Here is a 19,827-nt window from a genome sequence, read left to right as displayed (position 1 = left end):
ATTTTTAAAAAATTTTCTCAAAAAATAACAAAATTTTTATAAAAAAATGTATTACAATTAGCTTAATTTAATATGTATTTTTTAAATTTTTCTTAAAAAAAACAAAACGATTGGTTGTTTACTAGGTTATTCATAGCGAATTACAAGTTTCTTGTGATTTTTTTTAGTATGACAATTAGCTTAATTGATAGTTGACAATGTGCAATGACAATTTTTTAAGTGACCTTTGGTTTGAATAAACAAATTACTGACTTTTTTCTCACAAGTAGTTGTCTATTGTGATTGCAACATTAAATGTATTATATTTGATGATGATTGCTATAAGGTTCCTGTTAATATAGAACTCATTAATCATTATTGAGAGTGATGCCAAAAATTGTATTGATCCACAGTTATTTGATTGTTTCACGGCGGACTGGTCTATCAGTACCCAAGTTTTCAATATAAAGAGTCTTTTTTGAGTTGTAGTTTTCACTAGGTTAAGAGAATTTGTATTTTTGCTGCACGCTCAGCAGCAAAAATTGGCGATTAAGTCCAATGATTGTCCTTCAGTTTAGTTTTATCAATAAAATCATTCAAGCATAAATAATCAGTAGTGGTATAGTGGATATTCTTCACTGGATTGGCAATATGAATTGCCCAAACATGCTTTTCAAAACTCATGTCTCAACTTTCAAGTCAAATAGATACTATAAAAAGCGGAAATTAAAATAAAAAGAGAGCATATTCTCTGTATATAGCATTTTCTAATTCGAAGTCTACAGCTTGGTCCTTAAAAAAAAATGGACTATTTATTTTTAGGAATAAAAATGAAGAAGTTTTCCTTGGTTCCGCTTCTCTTGACGGGTATGTACTAAGTACTTTATTTTTTTAGTTGCAATTGGGCCCAAAGTGGATGAGACAAGGCATACTAGGGCCAGCAAATGGATGGACCAACGGTTGATTGTCAACCCAATACAGTCTTAGGACGATATGGTCCACTAGCTAGGCAATCAATTTGATGAATAGAGAGAACCCACAAAATCTGTGTTATGATGGACTTGGCTCAAGCCCAAGCCCAAGCCCAAGCCCAAGACCAAGTAAAATTTAAAACCAAACCAAACTCAATGATGAATGGTTTGGATGGATGGGAATATGAGGATTTCTTTTTTGCTGACATTTCATCTCCATTTGGGCCATGTGGTAGCTTGGCGGCACCCAAACCAAGACAATGTTTCTTAAAAATATATAGAGCAAATTAAGGAGTTGAATTAAAAAAACAAGAAGACAAAAGCTCAGGCAAAAAGCTAGAATTCGAAGAGTTGCATTAAATACAAACAAACTGTTTATTTACGTTAAATAACAGAAGGCCTTGACCTAGCTAGTGCAGGTAGCATCAGATTTTTGGTGCGACAAAGTTTAGGTTTCACTCAGCAACATATATCATGTGTGCACAAATGTAAAAACAATCCAAGATTGATCAAGCAAATTAACAAGAACATTGGTAGATTAGCCTTTTTTTTTCAGCCTTGATAGCAGAACATCTTGCAGCTAGAAGAAAAGGGGTCCAACAAGTGATTCCTCTTCTTCTTCATCATCTTGATCATCTTCTTCTTCTTCTTTCTCATCGCCGGTACCATCCATACTTGATCGATTGCTGCTAGAACAAGATTGTAAATCTACCATTCCCATGAGCTTTCTCTTTTTATAGTTAGCTTTAAAACAAGCCTGCCTAAGCCGCTTTGTATTGTCCTCAAGTTGTGCATCTGGGATTTCCTCCAGCAACTTCCTCTCCCCCTCTAATATCTCAATTGCTTCCCTCAACTTCACTTCACTTTCTTCCCCTTCCTCTTTAGCCAACTCCTGCGTAACCCACACATCAATTGAAGTAATAAACACATACATGCATCAACACTGCAAAAAGTACTAGAAGTTCAATCAACAACACAAATTCATTATTTTGAATTTTAGCTACTAACACACTATTTTAAGTAATAAATACAAACATGCATACATCACATATGCTATATGAACTTTTTTTTGGTGAATTATTGCTATATGTCCTAGAAGTTCAATCAACAACACATTCATTATTTTTATTTTTTATTTTAGCTGCTAACACAGTAACACTAACTTAATATTATTAATACTTTTTTTTAAACACATTTAAAGAGGGTAAGGATTAAATCGTGAATATCTCTATTAAAAACAACAACAAAAAAATCATTAGCTTATACATACATACATACATACATACATACATATATATATATATATAAATATATATATATATATATATATATATATATATATATATATATATATATATATATATATACTGAGAGAGAGAGAGAGAGGGCACCTGCACATTCTTGATTAGCGTTTGGAGGCTCATCAACTTCCTGTGTGGCCACCTACGAATACCCAACTCCCTACACCTTTTCTTCAAAAGTGTTAATCCCACGTTAAGCTCTTTTGCTGCCTGAGTTATAGGCATGTAAAAGTATTGAGAAATGGTTTCCTTAGATAACATTTTAGAACTGCTGCATTTCTCTTCTCTGCACCTCTTCTTCCTCCTCTCTTCCTTCACTTCCTTGTCTTTTTTTCCATTGCTACTCGACAGTATTAAAGCCTGGTTCTGGGGCTCAAACCCAGCCACTATTTCATTCCAAACTTCAGGCCGATTTCCACAACTAAAGAAAAAGTCATCTGCCACATGATCCAGCAACTATTGAAAATTAATACGAATAATGGAAAAGCAATTGTAAATTTGTAATATATATATACATTCATAATGTGATTTAAATATTGTGTTGATCACCTTGAATGGCTGTGGTTGGTTCAAGATCCAAGGATGCATAGAGAGGGTCAGTAGGGAAACTCGCCATCAAAGGAACAACGTCAAAAAAACACTCTTGCATGGGCAATTCATATTGCCAATCCAATGAAGAAGATCCACTATACCACATCAAATATATTTAAAATTAAAACCTGGGTTTGCAATTTGATTGCTTATTTTACCAAAAAAAATAAGAAGAATCAAAACATTAAAACCGAACGTTACCTTAAATCCATTGAGGGCATTTGGTTTGAAAAATGGAGAGGTTCTTCAATATCAAAGACCAGTTCTTGCTTAGACCAACAACCATTGAGTGTTTGACTCCCCATTTCTTGAGAGAGGATATTGTGATGAAGAAGACGAAGGGAAAGAGGGAATGGATTTTCTCGTTTTCAGGTGTGAGAGTGTAATTGCAACTTTGTATGGGAATAGACACATATATGAATGTAGGCCACAATGGGAATAAATACCATGAACCATGCATTAATGGGTAATTATCAAATGCAAAACTAAGATTTAATTGAGGATAGTGCGCCGGCCATGCATAAATGAGTGACTGTGTGTGTGAATGTGTGAGTTACAATGTAAGAAATAAATGGTATTTGGATGAACATTAAACTTAATTACAGCTAGCTAATCATACGTCCAGTTTAACTCTTTTTTTCTTAGAAACAATCACACAAAAGAAAATAAAATGGTTTTTAACAAAACACACGCCATAATTTTTTTTTTTTTTTGAGAAGAAGGAAACATACCATAATCCATGGTTTTGAAATCCGGACATGGATAAAGCCCGGATCCGCTTCGGGTTTTTTTAAACCCATACCCGACCCTATAACTTATTGGACCGGGTAAAATCCGACCCATTAAGGTCGGGCCGGGTTGGGAATCCGCTGGTCGGATATAAATTGCCATCCATCAATGAACTGTATCAACTGCGGTCCGATCAGAGCTTAAAAAGGCAAAAAAGAAACTTGTTAATTACAGCACCTTATTATCGCCATTGTTAAGAAAATCCCAAAAGGCAAAAGAAGATCAATTGATACACAGAATCAATAATCTTTCTCCAAAAAAAAAAAATCCTTTTACAAGATCCCTCCAAATAGAAAAAGAAAAAACTAAAATTTTCTCTTACGTACACAGCCGTAGTGTCCACACTGTAATAACTCAAAAGTTTGCCTCCACGTACAAGTCGTCCGACGCCAGTCACAGCTTCAGTCCTTGTCTTCTCCAGCCTCCAGTCGACGACCAGTGAACAATGGCGCTGGATCCTTATTTCTCTCCCTGTTCTCCTTCTTTTGCTGAGAACTCTCATTTCATTCAGTCAGAACACTTGAAGTCTATCTACCCATTCGGTAAAGGTGATTTCCAATTTCTAGCTTAGGAAATGACGCTGCTTTACCACACTCTATCAAAGACCACAAAAATCAGATTTTTCCTACTACGGCAGCTTTTTAATATTTTAATAATATTTTATATTACGTATAAGATTGATACCGGTGGTTTATCTCTTCTAATATTTAAGAGACTTTCTATATTTAGATTCGTCTTTTTTTTTCTTTTCTTTTTTTAGGTTATAAAATGTCGGATACTCCTATACTTAAATAAAGGCAAAATTAAGAGATAATTTGATAAAAATATAATTTATAACTCTCACTAAAATATTATTTAAAAAATAATATCGTTCTCTAATTAATTTTTAAATTGCTTTATTCAACTTGTACTATGCTTTGACTTTTTTTTTATGTTACGTATAAATTTGATACCGGTGGTTTATCTCTTCTAATATTTAAGAGACTTTCTGTATTTAGATTCATCTTCTTTTTCTTTTCTTTTTTTAGGTTAAAAAATGGTCGGATACTCCTATACTTAAATAAAGGCAAAATTAAGAGATAATTCGATAAAAATATAACTTATAACTCCCATTAAAACATTATTTAGAAAATAATATCGTTCTCTAATTAATTTTTAAATTGCTTTATTCAACTTGTACTATGCTTTGGCCTTTTTTTTTTAGCCGATTTTATTTGTGCTTTTTGTTTTTGTCTTTTCTTTTAAATATTTATTATTTATATTTACATATTCAATTACACCAATTTAACAAATTCTTACAATATTTTTCATAATTATTTGACAATTTGCACCGTTCATAGGCCTCTTTTTCATTTCTTTCTTTTTTCTTTTTTCCACCGTATGCCAGTTTTACTTGTTTATATGTGCATACATAGTTATACTAACACAACACATTCTTATAATATTTTCACAATTATTAAGATGTCAATTTTTTAAAGGTCAAAATAAAATAATAAAATAAGAGACTAAGAATTACTACAATCTAAAATTCAAAATATATGAAGAAAATTTTGAGGATGCTAAATTTTAGTGGGAGTATTTTAAACATTTATTCCTATGCGCAAACAGTGTTTTGCATCGTGCATTTAGTTTGTTCAACCCACATTGTGCTTTGGCCTTTTCTTTTTTTTCAACCAGTTTTATTTGTGCTTTTTGTTTTTTGTCTTTTCTTTTAAATATTTATTATTTTTATGTACATATTCAATTACATTGACTTAACAAATTTTTACAATATTTTCACAATTATTTGATAATTTGCACCGCTCCTAGGCCTCTTTTTTTATTATTTTTTCTTTTTTCCACCGTATGCCTGTTTTGCTTGTGCTCTTTTTGTCTTTTCTTTTAAATATTTATAAGTGTATACATAGTTACACTGACACAACACATTTTTACAATATTTTCACAATTTTTGAGGTGTCAATTTTTTAAAGGTCAAAATAAAATAATAAAATAAGAGACTAAGAATTACTACCATCTAAAACCCAAAATACATGAAAATTTTTTTGGGGATGTTGAAATTTAGTGGGAGTAATTTAGACATTACGCAATAAATATTTTAAGAATCATAAGATTTTAACAGAGAGAAACCATATGACATATTTGCTATTTTTCAAAATATTAAGGAAAAAATTGCTTGATTTTAAAATTTAAGGAGTAATGCTATGTCCACAACAAATTTTATGTGGCAATGTATTTTTTATAGATAAAAAAGTGATATCAGTATTGGCCTCGGTTTAAAATCAATAACTTGTCATTTAGAATTTATTCTAAAAATATTATGAATTTAGCATTTCTCTCAAATAAAATAAAAAATATCTCTTCGGATCCTAAAAATGAAGGTATTGTGAAAATATTGTAATATTTTGTTGTATTCTTAGACTTCTTTTTTAATATAGTCAAATTACGTGAGCTAAAATTCACGGTTTCACACACAATTTTCTTGTGTTGTCTTTTTGTTTGTTTGTTTGTTTTTAATGTATAATTTTAAAACCAGTAATAATTTTTCATCTAAAATTTGTTGTTAAAATGCTGTGGACGTAAAAAATAAAATAATAAGATCAAATTGAGACCTACCATAGCTGAAAATAAAAAAAAATAATTGGCGAAAATGTTGTGACATTTTGTTGTGTTCCTAGGATTTTTTTTTTTGTGTGACATTTTGTTGCCTTCCTAGGCTTCTTTTTTTGTTTAGCCAAATTTGGTAAGCCAAAATTCATTGTTTTAGGCACAATTTTCTTCAATTGGCTTTTTATTTGTTTTATTTTTTTAATGCACAGTCAAAAGTGGTTAGCCTAATTTAAAACCGGTAACAATTTACCACCTAGGATTTATTATAAAAATGATATGGATGTAACATTACTCTAAAATAAAATAATAAAATATCACACCAAAACTCACAACAGCTAGAAATAAAGGTATTGTAAAAATATCGTGACATTTTGTTGTGTTCCTAGACTTCGTTTTTGGTTTAGTCAATTTGCTGAACCAAAATTCATTGTTTTATGCATAATTTTTTTAGATTGATTTTTTTAACACATTGTTTCAAGTTTAAAAAAAAAACAAAAAAAAAACAAAACACACACACACACATTGTTTAACACACACACACAAATTGACGAAGTAGCACTTTTCTCCTTTATGTTTGGGGTAATTTCATTCCCCCTAAATTAAAGTTGAATAATTTCCTCCTTTATGTTTTGTAAATGAGCATATACTCCTATTGTTGCTCTCTTAGTTAAACCCTAACGAAATATTATAATTCCTGAAATTTCCACTATGCAATGTCTAAAATATTCCTACTAAATTTTAATGTCCCAAAAAATTTCTTCTTGTATTTTGAATATTATGTGGTAGATTAGTAGTCATGCTTGGAAAGTTAGAATGATGATATATGGTAATCTATTTGTTACCTAAAGAACACTAATTTATTAGGTTTAAATCTTTTGTACTTATAATTTTATTTAATAGAAATTTTGATGACAAATGTCTTTTATTATTTTGTTCCTTTTTTTTAATTTATTTTCCTACTTAAAAGGGTGTTTATTAAAAATAAGTAAGCTAAATATCGTAGTTAAACTCATAAAATAAGATGATAAAGAATGAAGTATAAATAACAAAATCTTCATTATAGATGGTTGCAAGTATTTAATTTAATGAAGATCTTCAAAAAAACTGTAGCATATACATCATTCATTACAAAAATTTAAATATTGTGGAAAGATGAAAACACTCATTGTCGTTTTTTGTAGCATTTTTTGGTGAGTAGATATTACATTTAATAAATAGGTTCTAAGAAATTTTCATAGTAAATACTAACTAGATATTCAAAGAGCTATTTTAAATTTAAGTACATGATTTCATATTTCTTCAACAAAAAAAAAAAATCTATATTAATTTTTTCACTAAAGGGACAGCACGTGTGCATTAACAATTTATGCCCTTAAGGAAAACAAACATTTTATAATCAGTAGGTCGATGAAGGTTAAACTTTGTGTGAAATGCATAAATGAGTCATGCAAGTGGTATGTTGCGGCAGTCATGAAGCCCAATCTCCACGGACTATGGATGGTCACCTTGTATGTGAATCCTCACACGTGTATACTGATTGTGTTACGAAATGATGGTAGAATGATGAATTGCAATTTTATTGCATCGGACATCCTTAAGAAGTTAGGTGAGGATCACACTACCCTAATTAAGCATCTCAAATCTATGATAGATCGAAATATGATGGTCATAAGCTTTCTTACTATAAGGTTTGAGATGCGAAACAAAAGGTAATTGGGAAGATATTTGGGAATTGGAAAGAGTCTTACCAAAAGTTGCAAAAGTTGCTAATGGCATATATTAATCATGATTCGAATACCCGGGTGTTCTATTGTACCACACCCACCAGTGTAGATGACATTGTATTTTTGCATTATGTGTTTTGGTCTTTCGATCCATGCATTGATGGATTCAAATATTGCAAGCCGGTTATCAGTATTGATGGGACCCATCTGTATGGTAAATATCAAGAAAAGTTGTTGGTAGCAATGACAACTGATGCTAACAACAAGGTATTCTCTCTCACCTTTGTTGTTGTGGATTGTGAGTCAGGGTCTAGTTGAAGGTGGTTTTTACAATGCCTCCAAGATACGATAGGCAATGTGATACCTGACAAAGGCATTTGCATGATTTCTGACTGACATCTTGGTATCAAAAATGCCTTTTCAACCTAGTCTACAAATAGAGATGGAAGAACATGGGTATTTTATAGATTTTGTCTTCGACATGTTGCTAGCAACTTCAACACACATTTTCAAGATTCGACTCTAAAGTCAATGGATTTGAAAGTGCAATATGATACTCAGGTAGTTAAATTTGACAACATAATAGAGCCCATTAAGTCGATGGAAATTAAGGCCATTAGGAAGAACAAGAAGGTGACGGGGAAGAATAGTAGGGAAAAAGATTATTTCCCATACACATGCCTAATGAGCGAGTCTGTGGATATGTGGACCTAGTCACATGATAGTGGGAGACATTTTGAGACAACCAATGTATCAGAGTGCTTCAATGGTGTATTGAAAGATGCACGAGACTTTCCTATTGCCGCAATGGTTGAGTTCATTTGGTCCAAACTTGTTGCATATTTTCACAACCGACACAAAGAAATTACTCATGATTTATTGAAGGGTAAGAGATGGAGTACATATGCCATGTCCACGTATTTGGAAAATAAACTAACTATATTTTAAGCTTAAACAACTAAGCACTCATTAAGACCACAACAATATATAATTCAATTTCCTTCAGGAATATTTACACTTATGTATGAGGATCCAACATTCCAAGGGATGCTTCTTGAACATTATAACCTTCTGAATTGTTTCAGTCTCTTAATCTCACCCTTAACTTCCTTTCAGGGTGCTGTTTCTATTCTCCATATGGTGCATTGCTTTCACTTGGCTGGTTTTCCCAAGGGTCTTATAAACTGTGTCATTGGGAAAGGCTCTGAGATTGGAGACTTCCTTACTATGCATCCTAGGGTGAACTGTATAAGGTAAAACCAGTTCATTTTCTTTCATACTAAATAGATCTCTCCCTTGCCTTGTATGGTTTATAATTGGTCATCCCTAATTTGCTTTGTTGCTTTGCTCAGCTTCACTGGTGGAGACACAGCAATTGTAATTTCAAAAAAGGCAGGCATGATTCCTCTTCAGATGGAATTGGGAGGAAAGGATGCCTGCATTGTACTTGAGGATGCTGACCTAGATTTGGTAGCAGCAAACATAATAAAGGGGGGCTTTTCTTACAGGTGAAAGGATTTTCCATAAATGTCCTTACTTTGTACTTTTTAGTGTAGCATTTGGTAAGAGAAAAGAAGAGTCAGGGACTGGTTCCATGAAATTCCAATTGCTGTTCTTACTTAAACACAAAAGGGGAGAATTTTTTTCAAGCTGCAATCTATGTTGTCAATAACAAAGGAAAACTTATTTACCAATGTCTGCAGGAAGTCATTTTTCAGATATAAGGTGGCTATACATGCATCATTCATTTTATAATGTGCATTAAACATTGAACCAATTTCTGATTTGACAACAATATTTGCTCCTTCAACTTCATTATTTTCCATTTATTTTAGCGGAAAATATAGTCAGAAACAACTAGTAAATGAGGTTTTATCATAATGTTGCTAACTATTATTACAATATTCAAGATAATGCATAACGTGAGATGAATGTGGCTTGCATGGATTTGGCTTATGTCTTAAAGAGTCAGTGTTGACAACTATTTCTGAAGGATGCCATTCTCCACCATTTCAATGGCATATGGAAATTGTTCTCAACGTAGTTTTCAAGTTTATTGTATTCAAATAAAAGGGGGATAGAAGCATTATGAAACCACATCTCATGATCTACTTCTCTATAATACATTAAGTCTAAGGGTGTGTTCACTTGGGATGAAAATAGAGAGAATGAAAAATAGAGAGAGGAAAATAGGGTGGAAAATGTTGTTTTCTACTGTTTGGTTGGAGAAGGAAAATAGGGAAGAGAGAAAACTCGGGAGAAAGTTCTCTCTTGGGGCTCACATTTTTTATCCTCCCAAATCGGGATGAAAATCTGGGGAGAAAAGTGCTTTCACAGCACTTTTATGCAAATGCCCTCTTCCACCTACCCTCATTCATGACCTGATGACCCTCTCACCTACCCCATTTGATGACTTTTGCCCACAAATCATCCTTATCACTTTCCTCTTCTCATCTTACCTTCACCAAGGTCCAGCAGTCCAGGTTCTCTTCTTTTTTTTTTTTTTTTTTTTTCAACGTGACCTGATCAATTAAATTTATATGTACACTATTATAATTTTTACATTATAATAATAAAAATAAAAATTTATATATATGATGTGGTAAATTTTATATTATTTAATGAGTACAAATAAATCTATTTTTTACATATTATGTAACAAGGGTATAATAGTTAATTTATATAAATTACATTTTCCATCTTTCCCTTTTTCTTTCCACCTAAACAAAAGAGTTTTTCACCCTCCCACTTTTCCACCCTTCCAACCAAACACATAATAGGAAAAACTAAATATTTTCCATCTTCCTACTTTTCCACTCCTCTAAAAGATAGCACCCTTAGTTGTTTCTGCTACATTTTCTAAATTGTGGCTGATAAGACATTCTTTTTAAACGCTTCTATTCTACCACTATCTATGACAGTGGCCAAAGATGCATAGCAGTTAAGGTTGTCTTGGTGATGGAATCTGTGGCTGATTCCTTGGTTGAGAAAGTGAAGGCTTAAGTGGCAAAATTGACTGTTGGGCCACCTGAGGATGACTGCGATATCACTCCAGAAGAATCAGAGCCATCTGCCAATTACGTTGAAGGATTGGTTAATGATGCTAAAGAAAAAGGAGCTACATTTTGCCAAGAGTACAAAAGAGAGGGCAACCTTATCTGGCCTTTATTATTAGATAATGTAAGGACTGATATGAGGATTCAGGATTGCATGGGAAGAACCATTTGGACCAGTTCTGCCAGTTCTTAGGATCAATTCTGTAGAAGAAGGAATCCACCATTGCAATGCTAGCAAATAGCAATTTTGGACTACAGGTATAAATTTCTCTTATTTTCTGATATCGGTGTTCTAGTTTTCCTCTACTGTGTGTGGTCAAGCTAAAAATGTGGCGTTATACTCATATCTTGTTAAATTCTATCAAATTCAATTTAGTGCTGCCCTGTTTTCCTTGATACAAGCACAGGCAATTTTATCCATTCAATTACTGCCTTGAAAAATGAAGAGGTTACCTGAAATTTGCAGTATTGGGTCAGTTAGGCTGAGATAGGCTTTGGGCTTGTGGGATTTGTACTAGGTCAATAATTTTGGGCCTAATAATTTTTCCCCTCCATGATCAAAGATTAACCGTGCGCATAGAACCTATTGAGAAAATCCACATTTTATATTATGATCCTTTTGATATGTGTTGGATTGTAACTCCGTGCCTATGGAAATATTAGAGCTAACAAATGAAGATGATTAATACTAGATAATGTGATTTTGGTTTGGTATATGCTATCATAATATAGACTCCTAATCCAGTAGGAATATGATTTACAAATTATAATATATATATATATATATATATATATATATATATTATAATTTGTAAATCATATTCCTACTGGATTAGGAGTTCACATTAGTGTGATATATGATTCAACATACAATCCTATGTGCCATTGGTCTTTTTTTTTTTTTAATAAAGATTAATTATCAACTAGCTGACACTATAAATTAATTATTCAATTGCTTATGAGGTTTATTGTTAAGAAGGGTGTACAATGCAATGAAATAAGGAGGTAGTAGCTTTATTTTTTCTCTTGTGAAACAAAAGAGGTAGTAGTGAACTTAAAATTTTGAATTCGGACTGCAAATATTAGGAAAAAAAAAATATAAAGTGTTGTTAGAAATATAAAGTCATTGATAAATATCGTCCGCATTACTCTAACATCACCACCATTCACAACCTCATAAGACTTGAATTTCCAACCCATTTAAGTCCTCCAATAACAAGTCTTTGTTTCTAAAATTGTTATGAAAGAGCTAATAGACTATGTAAATTTAAGTCCTTGTTCACGCAATTCTATTACTTTGCAGTTGCTTAGTGTTAACATTTTTGTTCTCTGCTGGAAGCAGCAGTTTGCTACATTTATAATTGGGACTAAATAAGGTTCTTTCATTCAACCAAAAAAGAAGGGGATTGTTAAAGGAGATACCCGCTCTTCCCACTCTCTTTTATTGTCTCATTGCTTTCTCAACTTTCTTGAAATTCTGCATTGCAGTTGACACTTGACACCATTGTCCCGGGCAATCGATTAGGGGCGTCCAAACTTTGCTTTCTTCAGGCCAAGTTTTTTCGCTAGGCTTCTTCTCTTCAGGAAACAAGAGCAGTTATTTGGGCAGATGGTACAAGAAGACCCCAGTGACAAGCGTGTGGATAGCCAACTAGAACAACCTACTCACATATCCATCTGAAGTATTCACCATCAGCAACAATCAAACACTTAATTCTTCTCAACAAAAGCAACCTCACTATCTGGTATTTGGATTCACCGAGGGCAGCTCAGACAGCAGTTGCTCAGCTTTTGGGTGTAACATGTAATCAATCCTTACTATCATCTTAAATGTACATATCCTAAAATTAAACGAAAGATTTATAGAATTTTTCCATAGATACCTTTACACCCGTTGGATAGATGTAACTGCTATCTAATTCACTGAAAAAGGAGAAATTTAACACACACACACACACACATAATGAAAGCATGGCAGACAATATAGTGCTTAATCATTTTTGTAAACACGTTGAAACAAAACTTCACATCATCTGGAAAAACTAACAAGTGGTGTAGCCCAAATTAGTTTAACAAAATAACTCCTCTAAAGTTATAACTACAATCCATTTTGACATAATAACTAATGCCAATACTAATTACACAACACCAAGAAACTTTGTTAACTCTTTTCTTTCACTGAGTTAAAGTTTGTTACTTATGTACAGCTCATCAGCACCATGATTCCTCAACATCCTGCAAGAATTTAAAATCAGTTTAGTAACAATGTAGAAAAAACCTACACCGAGATTTGTGGGTTTTCATAATGAAATTAAGAAATACTCCAAGCCTTTACCAAATGAGCATGTCCACCAAGGTGAATGGGGGACCGAGGTAAATGTTCTAAGCAGGTTACCATGCCCGAAATTATATAATAAGAAGATATTTTTCTACTTAACACAAGACAATTGTAAACAGAAGACACCGTGCTCCCAAAGAAAATCAGAGAATGGAAATATCGCACCAAAACAAACATTTCAAAGTAAAGCCAAAGCCAACTAGACCACCACAAAACACAAGTTGAGTCCAAGTTTGTATCATCCCTTGACACACATTCATAATTACATCCCTGGTTGTTAGTTAAAGGGTTTTTTTCAATTAAAAAAAATACATCTCTAAGTGTTGAATGTGTCTTATGTGTAGGCTGCTGTCCCTTGCTCAACAATAATTGATCACTCATATATTCTTTTCATGCAAAACACCCTCATTCTTAAATTGTTTAAGAGAAAAATTTAACCCTCCTCTAAAACGTAAATTTGACCTAAAGAACAAACTAAGAACATTAAATTGTTTATAATAGAGAGAGAAAAAAAAAAAAAAAAACTGTAACATTAACTTGTTTTAAGATGAAAATAAATTTCAGCAAACATATCACAGAGAAAAAGGTGCTAGCTTAGCTTTTTGGTAAAAAAATTTCGGGATTGAATTTCACCATCACCAAGTTAATTGGTATGGATGAGAGGGATGTCTAAATAAAAAAAAGGCTTCACAAGACTACAGCCTATTACTGCCTCCAAACCAGGAAAAGTTACAGAGTAGAGGCACAACCACCTAAATGGGGGAACAATGAAAAAAACTAGAAGCAAATGTTTGCATACTCCATATTAAGAAAAATATATCCAAAAACCACAAACAGTACCACCATCTCTTGCCAAGAAACAATCACAATTATCACAGATCTCATTGCATTCTTTTGATATGAACCAAGGATTGATTTGTCCATCAACATGTTTTCAAAAAGAGGTTTATAAACAAGTCTTTTTTTTTTGAGGAACTGTCATTTTCAATTCTTTTTGTGTCTTTTTAGAAGTAATATGAAATATTGCAAAATAACAAAGGGTGATCATAAATAGAAGACGTGTGTTCCAAAAGAAACTAAGAGAGTAGAAATATACAAAATTCTTTGTAAAAGAAACAACACAAATACAATATAAGTCATCAACTATATAAGATGAAATAATTTTCAGTATTATAAATCATTGAGAAAAGTTTCCAACTTAGCATCTTGGCAGATTTTTTATTTATTTTTGGGAGTTGTGTTTGGATTATGGATTGAGTTTCACCTTCACAAGGTTGGTATGGGTTAGAGGAATGACTATAAGGAAAGGTGAAACATCACACAGCCTGTTGCTGCGACCAAATCAGGAAAAGTTACATCGCACAGAAACAACCACCAAAACAGGTGAAACATGAAACATAATGCAGTAGGGAAACAACCACCTAAATTGGCCAAGTGTTGAATGTGTCTTATGCACAGGCTAGTGTCCCTTACTCAACAATAATTGATCACCCATATATAGTTTATGTTTATAACACTAATGTCTTCATTCTTAAGAGACATATTTATCCCTCCTCTAAGACATAACTTTGAACTAAATAACAAGCTAAGAACATTAACTTGTTTTAGTAATAAAATAAAAAACTGAACATTAACTTGGTATGAGATGAAAATAAATTTCAGCAAAACATATCACAAAGAAAAAGGTGCTAGCTTAGCTTTTTGGTAAATTTTTTTCATATTGAATTCCACCATCACCAGGTTAGTGTGGATGAGAGGGATGTCTAAATAAAAAAGGCTTCGCATGACGACAGCCTATTGCTGCCTCCGAACCAGGAAAAGTTTCAAAGTAGAGGCGCAAGTACCTAAATGGGGGAACAGTGAAATAAGCTAGATGCAAAATTTAGCATACTCCACAATAATAAAAATATATCCAAAAACCACAAAGTGATCCAGTATCTCTTGCAAAGCAAAAATTATATACTATCACGTATCTCATTACTACAGTCAGAAATCACTCTTATGAACCAAGGATTGATTTGTCGATCAACATGTTTTCAACTACCAAAAAAAGGCTAGAAAGATGCTAACAACCTATCAACTTCCAGAATTATAGAAACCTTAGTAACCAAATGTTGTTAAGTCAAAGATAATACACACACACAAAGAGCATTGGCAAGCATCTTCATCCCAATGCAAGCATGAAGCATAGTAGACACAATTAAGCACTCCATCATTTTTGTAAGCACACTGAAACCAAACTGCAAATCATCCAGAAATGCTAAGAATGGTCTAAACAAAATGGAGTTTAACGTTATAAAAATTACAACACAATTTCACAAAATAAAATCAAGCCAATAATAAGAAAATAAACCCCATCAACAAGCTTTGTTGAATCTTTTCTTTAGCTGAGATAAAGTCTATTACTTATCTATAGCTCATTACCAACCATGATTATTTGTGATTTTATAGCAGAAGTAGATTTGTTTTTTAATAAGTAATCAGACCATTTATCGATTTATGCTAAAAGCAAAAGGAGATAAAATAACACATATCAGTGTAGTATCATATGGAAAAAATCTACACCAATACTTGAAGGTTTTCTGGATACATATTAAGAAACACTCCAAACCTTTACCACAAAAACAAGTGTACCAAGGGGGATCAGGGACCAGGGTAAATGATCTTAAGCAGGTTCCAAAGCCAGCAATTATTTAATAATAAGAAATCTAGCAAAATAGCAAAGGGCAATCATAAAGAGAAGAAATGTGTTCCAGAAAAAACTAAGAGAGTAGAAATATACAAAATTCTTACTCTCTCCTACTCTCTTGACCAACTATTTCTTCACTGTCCGATTGCTATGGATTTGTGGTCTATGATTTTGGGTTTATTTGGAGTAAGCTGGACTATGCCAGAGTCTGTTGTGGGGCTTCTAGCGTGCTAGCAAGGCAGATTTGGTTGTCATAGAAATGGTCATATATGGTTAATTGTTCCCCATTGCTTAATGTGGTGTCTTTGGAGGAACTGCATAGTAGGGGTTTTGGAGATAATGAAAAAACCATACCAGACCTCAAGCTTTTTTTTCTTTAGTACTTTATTAGATTGGTTGGCTACTTTGCGAAACCAATCACTCTCTTCCTTTCTTGATTCTTGTAATTTTTGTTGACCCGTATTACACTCCCTACATATTAGGGTGTCCCTTTTTTATATCAATAAAATTTATTACTTATCAAAATATATATATTCAAGATTCTTAGTAAAAGCAACAACACAACACAAATACAATATATGTCATCAACTGTATAAGATGAAATAATTTTCAGCATTATAAATCATTGAGAAAAACTTTCCAACTTAGCTTCTTGGGAGATTTTTTTTCTTTGGGAGTGGTGTTACAATTATGGATTGAGATTCACCTTCACAAGGTTGGTATGGGGTGAGAGGAATGACTATAGGGAAAGGCTTCTAAAGCCTACAGCCTGTTGCTGCATCCAAATCAGAAAAAGTTACATAGCAGAGAAACAACCACCCAAACAGGCAAAACAAGAAATATGATGCAGTAGGAAAACAACAACCTAAATTTTGGGGGGTTGTAACTTTTGATTTTTGACACCAACCTCACTGCTACATTAATAAATCACTCTTATGAATCAAGGATTGATTTGTCCACCAACACGTTTTCAATTACATGAAATTAAAAGGCTAAAAAGATGCTAACTATCTATGAACTTCTAGGATTTTCCATTCCAAATAAGTGAATATATTCATTAGTGAGCTACAACAGGGGCAAAACCAATTACCAAACACAAGTGCTTATACACATTTATAGAAACAGTAGTAACCAAATCTTTTAAGTTTGAGACAATATTCTGAAAAAGAAAAAACATCCCATTAAAACTACCATACTTAAAGACATTGAACTACATCCCATTAAAGCCAATGTGAAACCCCAATTCTTGCATAAGGGTCTATACTAGTTGGTTTTTACTTCTACTTTAAAAAACTGTGTAAAAAAATATACTAAATCATTCACAAAATATTAAAAGAGGGAAAAAGATGAACAATGGAATAAAATGGAGTCAACAAAAAAATACATCTAAGCATAACCACTTTATTGGGATAAAAATATTCAAACGATGCTAAGGAAAAAGTGATAACAAAATAAGTTAAAAAAGAGGTTTGTAAACAAGTTATTTTCAATTTTTAACCACCCAAAGCAAGAAATAATTATTGATGAGCTACTTTGCCCACGAATATGGTGCTACGGGAATCCTTTCAGTAAGAAGAATGGCATATGCGGCAATTAAAATGTACAAGCAATATCTTTAGCATGCTAGGCTCACAATTGACAGATTAAGGAAAATGTATTGATAATACAGTTTTAAAAATCCAAGCAGATCATGAAGAACATTTAATGCAATTGTGAAAACATGAAGTTAAAAGAGGTCACCAGAACATTATTAAGAAAGAAAAAGTCGAGTAGATCTATCTATTATATAATATAAATTATGAGTGGCAAGAAACATGAAATTCACATAGTCCCATTTATTTTCTACCACTTAATAAATAAATGTGCTAAAAGTTGATAATCAACACAAACAACTTGGTTTTTTCATAGTTGAGTATACATGCTATTGAAAGCAAGCACGACCTTGATAGGCTATCTATCATAAATATAAATCCACTCAATTAAGGTAATCAATCAGCAATATATTCATCTCTAACTCATAATGAATGCCAAGAATATATGAAGAACAAAACAGAAAATCATAAAAATAAGCATGAAAATAAAATGCACCTTGCCTGTTGTTGTTCCTATTACTTTCCCTTAGTAAGTAATTGCAAGGTCGGGCTTGTCTAGCAAAACTAGACTCTCAACATAAGGATCAACAAAACTATACTTAGATCCAGTAACCCCAAGGTCTTTAACCTCTTGGGTCTCAAGGTTTTGCGAGAGGAGCCTTTTTTTTATATGTTTCCAATATAACCTCGCCACTCTTCCTAAATGCTTTTGCATTAGGTATTTTCTCTCTGTAATGAAATGGCATAGATATGTCCTGTGGGGGCGCTTGAGCATTCAAACTTATAATTTTGGTCCATGATGACGCATCTGCATAGTTTTTCAACACCCATATATCGAGAGTGTGATTAGCATACCCTGGTTCGAGCAGCGCAATGGAATTCCCAAATGCCATAATCGATACCCACCTCCAATATAACATATCGGAATGCTTAGGCAGTGGTATCTCACGGAAAACCTCATCCTCCAAATCAAACACCAAAACAAAGTAGAGAAATCTGATTTCTTGAGTTGTCTTGTAACAGACCAAATGCAAAGCCCCATTGACAAAAGCCTGTAGGCGTAGGCAGGCCAACAATGTATCACGAACAGCACATTTGGGACATTGAGCAGTAACCACTCTCCATTTCCCAGTGGCAAGTGAGTAGACCTCAACCTTGGGTGGAGATTCACCCTTTTTGAAGTCGCCATACTCAGGAGTGACAAACCTGACCACCTTATAGTCATTGGTTTTGGAATCAAACCCAAACCCAGCAGCCTCGGTGTAGGGACCGGTAGTCATGAAGGAGAAATTGGGTTGAGGAAGTCGCACGTGTTTTTGAACACAAGGGTTCCAGAGAATGAAATTATAAGCGTAAGTGTATAAATCATCAGCTATTACAAGTACCAACCACGCGGAATACTCCAGTAGCGCTTTCGCCATGGAAAGGGAAGTCGTCAAAGGTGGTGTGTTGATGGAAATTGGGGTTGTCGTCCCAATGTAAAGCGTAGACTTCTTTTTCGTCTCCGATTCGTTTCCTTTGTTTGACTGCTTTGGCGAGAGGCTAAGGGCAGAGTCTGAAGAGGAGGAGGTTGTTGTTTTTGGAGGAGTGGAGAAGATGAGTGGAAATTAAAGAGGGGTTTTGGATGAGGGATTTCCATGTTTTGCAAACGGAGGTGAACTTGATGATGGATTTGACAGGTAGGCGAATGAGAATATGGGGTAGGAGTTCAGGAGGAAGAGAAGCCCACATTGCTTCTTCGATTAAGGATTTCGAAACTTCGGGTAAGTTGTCTGACATTGCTACTACCTTCAAAAGAGAGAGATTAAAGAAGCAGTAACGGGAAAAGAAAGGAGAGAGTGAGAGTGAGAGTGAGAGCGAGTAGACCACCAGGCGGGATGGATCGGAGCTATATCCCTAGCTAACTCATCAGAGGAGCTGTGAAAGTGAGACTCAGAAGGAGAGAGAAAACTAGAAAAGAATCAACGTATACTAAAACGATGTCGTATCCATATTAATATGTATGGATCTTTTATTTTTTATTTTAGAACCAATACGGATGCAATTTTTGTTGTCGCGGACTTGTGGGCTTGTCGCTTGTGGCATAGCTATTTGTGACGTGGTCTTTCTGTAATTTTCTGTTGGAAAAAATGCCTAGACACTATTGTACTTTGAGGCAGTGGCCAAGACACTCCTTCAACTTTTACTTTA

The 19,827-nt window shown here is 33.4% G+C and overlaps 1 protein-coding gene and 1 pseudogene across 1 annotated transcript; both read right to left on the bottom strand.

The window, feature by feature from the left end:
- Window positions 1-1,353: 1,353 nt before the first annotated feature.
- On the bottom strand, window positions 1,354-3,549 carry LOC142641384 (protein RKD1-like). The gene is made up of 4 exons (XM_075815805.1): window positions 3,044-3,549; window positions 2,801-2,937; window positions 2,342-2,688; window positions 1,354-1,842 (listed from the first exon to the last, which is right to left on the bottom strand). Exons 1-4 carry the CDS (start codon window positions 3,145-3,147, stop codon window positions 1,531-1,533), a joined length of 900 nt encoding a protein of 299 aa, XP_075671920.1. The 5' UTR covers window positions 3,148-3,549; the 3' UTR covers window positions 1,354-1,530.
- A 9,453-nt stretch (window positions 3,550-13,002) lies between these two features.
- LOC142640650 (F-box protein At3g07870-like) lies at window positions 13,003-19,707 on the bottom strand (annotated as a pseudogene).
- Window positions 19,708-19,827: the final 120 nt, after the last annotated feature.

The sequence above is a fragment of the Castanea sativa genome, chromosome 6 (genome assembly GCF_040712315.1).
Source record: "Castanea sativa cultivar Marrone di Chiusa Pesio chromosome 6, ASM4071231v1".
NCBI classification, from domain to species: domain Eukaryota; kingdom Viridiplantae; phylum Streptophyta; class Magnoliopsida; order Fagales; family Fagaceae; genus Castanea; species Castanea sativa.
Note: the sequence above shows the minus strand (reverse complement) of the source record. Positions and strands in the feature narration are given on the sequence as shown.